This window comes from Daktulosphaira vitifoliae, unplaced genomic scaffold (genome assembly GCF_025091365.1).
Source record: "Daktulosphaira vitifoliae isolate Bord-2020 unplaced genomic scaffold, ASM2509136v1 Scaffold_3, whole genome shotgun sequence".
NCBI classification, from domain to species: Eukaryota; Metazoa; Arthropoda; class Insecta; order Hemiptera; family Phylloxeridae; genus Daktulosphaira; species Daktulosphaira vitifoliae.
Window position 1 is genome coordinate 44,145,801 of NW_026099574.1, and position 4,575 is coordinate 44,150,375.

The window sequence follows — 4,575 nt, forward strand, 5'->3', positions numbered from 1 at the left end:
CACAAATTCTCCACATAGGATAGTAGATCTGTTAATATTTATTTCGGGGTAAAAACTGTATCAAGAACTTGTCGTCTTTTAAAAATTATAAAAGATTGAAGTGTGTTGCATGTGAAATGAGATTAGCCCGATGGATGTTTATATCAGCAGACTCTATGCCTATTTGGGATCTCGAAACGACGATTTCATTTATACAAGAATGTGAAGAATTTTATGAAAATTATAATAACTACTTTATTTAGTTAGTATAATAGTTTTTTTATTATTAATTATTTATATCTAATTATAAATTATAGAAAAAAATATTTTTATTAAATAATTTGCATATACCACGTAAAATAATATATATTATATTTAACTCTCTTATTATATTAATAACTAGATTATAATATTTTAATACCAATATTTTAATTTACTTTATAATATTATTTAATGTAGTGTATTTGTAATGTAATGTATTTCTTCATTTAGTACTGACGCGTATCCAATATACAATTGAAAGTGCACAGAAACGTACCCGGCAAATAAATATCAATAATATATATAGATATAATTAGATCGCTCTAGTGGGTTTTAAATAACCCTTATTACACTGCACAAATTTGGGCTAAAAGTATCCGGATAAGGCGTTAAAAATAACGGTCACGGTAACAGATGTTGAAACAACGTTATAAAAACGAACCAAAAACAAAACAGAAAAGGGCACAAAGAAACAGAATCAGAGCGGAGTTACCAGTTAAGGTGTACGTCGGAAACGCAACAGAACGCAATATCGGTAATCCATATTCGGCAGCGGCCTTATCTCAGTGTCAAGAGCGGGGAGACAACCGATTGTCATATTAATAGCTGGACGGCTGATATCGAGAGACACGGTTGAGCGCCAACCTAGAGCAAAAGGCGGTGCCGTGTCAGTACTGTAGTGTTAATGTGAAAATTGAAAAGCAATATCACCGGTTTTTTCAAATTCAATTTTCATTTTATTCATTACTTGGTTGTAAATATCAATTTATCCTTTTCGTAAAGTAACTTCAAATGGAACACTTTTACCAGTATATTTTTTTAAAAATGAATGAAACATTATGTTTGAAAGTTTATTAAACAGTATGTTCGCGAGCACCATTGCTTCGAATAAATCCTTATTAAAATCTAATTTGGTAGATTGATTGGTTAAAATTTGTTGTGATTTCCTTTGAACTTGATCCTTTTGGCGTTTGGCACTTTTAACGTGTTTTTCAGTTCGAATATGTTGGCTTACGTTTAATTTTTTTTCAAAATTAATATTTATTTCACAATCTTTGCAAAATGATACAAAACCATCAGTAGATAATATTTCAGATTTAAATACAGACACATAGTTTCTAAAACACGCACTAGTGGATTGTTTCACTTTTTCCATTTTCAGTATATTATGTTTATGAAAAAATGTACGCCATAATAAGCACGCACGCGTATATACGGCAACGGATAAACGTTGCGCACAAAACAAATAATCGAAATTTCTAGCCTCTAGTTCAGAGGTGGCTTTTTTGTATATTGTGCCAAATAATAAATACAAAATTGAGAATGTGCCTTAAAAAATATTTATTTATTTCTATAAAATATGAATTTAAATTTTAGATTTTTTTCATATAAGTAAATACTATTTTTATGACAGTTTAATGTTGAATTAGTTTGATCTCTTCGTAATTTGGTTGAAGTTTAGTTAAAGATATGGGCATTAAATTTTTTTAATGAGAATTTGTTAGTTTGGTTCTGTACTTATTTTTGATAAAAGTCATCCCAGAAAAACTTTTCATATATATTTATGTAGAGCCGAATCTACAAACTAATTTCAATGCTAGACTATGTAGTTCTGGAAAATCTTTCTCTGATACGCATTTCCAAAATTCTATAATCTCAGGCAACTCTTTATATTTACATTTTAAAACTGCTGAACTTTGAAGTTCAATAATTTCCAATTGCATGTTGGGGTTATATTTTTGGAGATCGTCTGTCGATATGATAAATGGATTAATAAATAAGTTATTTAAATCTTCTTTTTCTTTAAATCTACTGAATCTTTTTTGAAAACTAACAAATAGTGTTGAAATACGATTTTTAAAAATCGTCAAAGGAATATCTGTCGGTAGATAAATAGATTTTAATCGTACAAAATGATCTAAATTTCCTATTCCCAAATTACTTTCGAAAAATTTAAGTCGAGACATGAAAGAATTTATAAAACCTACAAGTACTGGAAATAAATTTCCTTCGCCTTGAAGTCGTTTATTGAGAATATTTAAATGTCCGAGAACATCAGTTAAAAAACGAGGTCGTTTAACCATTAATATATTAATACTTAATGCACAAATAAACACTTTTGCAATTCACGGCCAATGTGCCATAATAAGATATCCCTATCGACAGTTGACCTTTTACCATCATCGCGTTCATTACTTTTGTCTGATAATTAACATAACTTTTCTACCACGTATATAGTGTGTGTGTGTGTCGCCGTCAGCTCCCTGTTGGATTATATCATCTCTAGGTGTCCAGCAAGTCGTATTATCTAATTAATATTTCAATTACTTAATAAATATTTAATTATATAGCTGTTTACCAAAAGTGTTATATATATATATATATATATATTGTAGTACGACCCTTGGTAGTTCCTCTAAGGAAATATAAATTAAATAGGAAACTTCAAAACCTAAGGTAGATATAGCATAGCCAGCTATCCCCCGTTAGTCCCTTAGAATACTGTCGACGGGCATTTAGGCTCAACCCCTAAATAGCGACGAAACAGGACAATTCACTATTAAGTATATTTATTCGAAGTGTAAATTCCAAGTTCAAAGTGACGGAAGAACTTTTAGGACTTGAAGTACTCGAAACATCGACAAAAAGTATAGATATATTTAATAAACTAAAATGTTGTGTCGAAACTTTGTTATTAAAAAATGATGATTTAATTTGGTCAAAACTTGTAAGTGTATGCACAGACGGCTTTCCATGTATGATTAGTAAAACTATCGGTTGTGTAACCTAATAGGAGGAATTTTTTAATAGAAAGTTAAATAAATATCACTGTATTATACACTTAGAATCCTTATGCGCCAAAGTTTTAAAATTTGATCATGTATTAAAACCAGTATCTCGATTTATTAACAAAATAAAAGCTCGGCCTTTAAATCATCGATTTTTCAGAACTGTAATTGAAAATGTCATTAACGAATCCGGTGAACTTGTATTGTATTTTGAAGTAAGATGGCTTGCAAAAGGAAAAACGCTAGAAAGATTTTGTAATATAAAAGACGAAGTTATAGAATTTTTAGAAAAAAATAATGAATTGCCTGATGAATGTAAACTACTCAGAGATAAAAATTGGTTAAACGACCTCGTTTTTTAACTGATGTTCTCGGACATTTAAATATTCTCAATAAACGACTTCAAGGCGAAGGAAATTTATTTCCAGTACTTGTAGGTTTTATAAATTCTTTTTGGTCGGGGTTAGAATAGACCATCGGTTGTTCCTGCGTGTCGTAAAAGACAACTAAAAAGGACTTTTAGTAGGGCAGCAGCTACTACAATATTGGGTGTAGGTTCATTAGCTACACGCCAGGCAGCAGTCAACAGATACGGGAAACTTAATGCGTAATCCAAATAGGGCGCACAGGTTGATACACCGAACACAAGAAAAATAAACGGAAATCGAGTAATATAAGTTCGCAAATTAACAGTGAGGAACTGTGGTGTTGTGGACTACTCGGCGTAGAAGCGAATATCGTAAACTACTTATATCTATATTAGTATATCTCTAGATATATATATGTATATATATCTATACCACGTTAGGTACGCAGGAAAACAAAAACGTTCCTTTGAGTCGCGGAAAGACGACACACAAGAAAAACTTAGTCGGTAAATCGCACCAAACGCAGCGTAAAATGCCAAGAGCACAAAAATTTCGGACAAAACCACTCAAGGTTTACGTCGGAAACGCAACAGAACGCAATATCGGTAATCCATATTCGGCGGCGGCCTTATCTCAGTGTCAAGGGCGGGGAGACAACCGATTGTCATATTAATAGCTGGACGGCTGATATCGAGAGAGACACGGGTGAGCGCCAGCCTAGAGCAAAAGGCGGTGCCGTGTCAAACTGTATAACTGATGGCTGCACTGCGATACGGAAGGCAACGGGAAACCACCGTATTAATATCCCAAGCAACAGCAATCAACATGTCTTCTTCTCAAGTTAAAAATTCTTTATTACAAGATATGCTTAACGTAGTATTCATGAACGTTTTTAAAACGGCAAAACGATCGAGTTATAAATGAACCCAAACCTCCAGCTACTAATTTTGTTGGAAATAGTACACAATTTAAACACAGTGCACCTCTCAGATGCTTAGAATAAACTAGCCAGGGCGAATAAGTTTGCAACCAACTATTATTAAATATACGCTTGAGATTAGCGGCCTCGGCATCTTTGGCAAAGTTGTAGCTCTCAGGAAGTACCCAACAACGTTTAAGTATATCCAATTTTTGATTGGTTGTCATTAGAGAAGTTCGCCCTACCCATTTGCCGAGAT

At 32.5% G+C, this 4,575-nt stretch overlaps 1 protein-coding gene across 1 annotated transcript; it reads right to left on the minus strand.

Moving 5' to 3' along the window:
• Positions 1–1,802: 1,802 nt before the first annotated feature.
• LOC126902186 (general transcription factor II-I repeat domain-containing protein 2-like) lies at positions 1,803–2,324 on the minus strand. Its single transcript, XM_050679213.1, has one exon. The coding sequence runs from the start codon at positions 2,322–2,324 to the stop codon at positions 1,803–1,805; it is 522 nt and encodes a 173-aa protein (XP_050535170.1).
• Between the last annotated feature and the right edge of the window lie 2,251 nt (positions 2,325–4,575).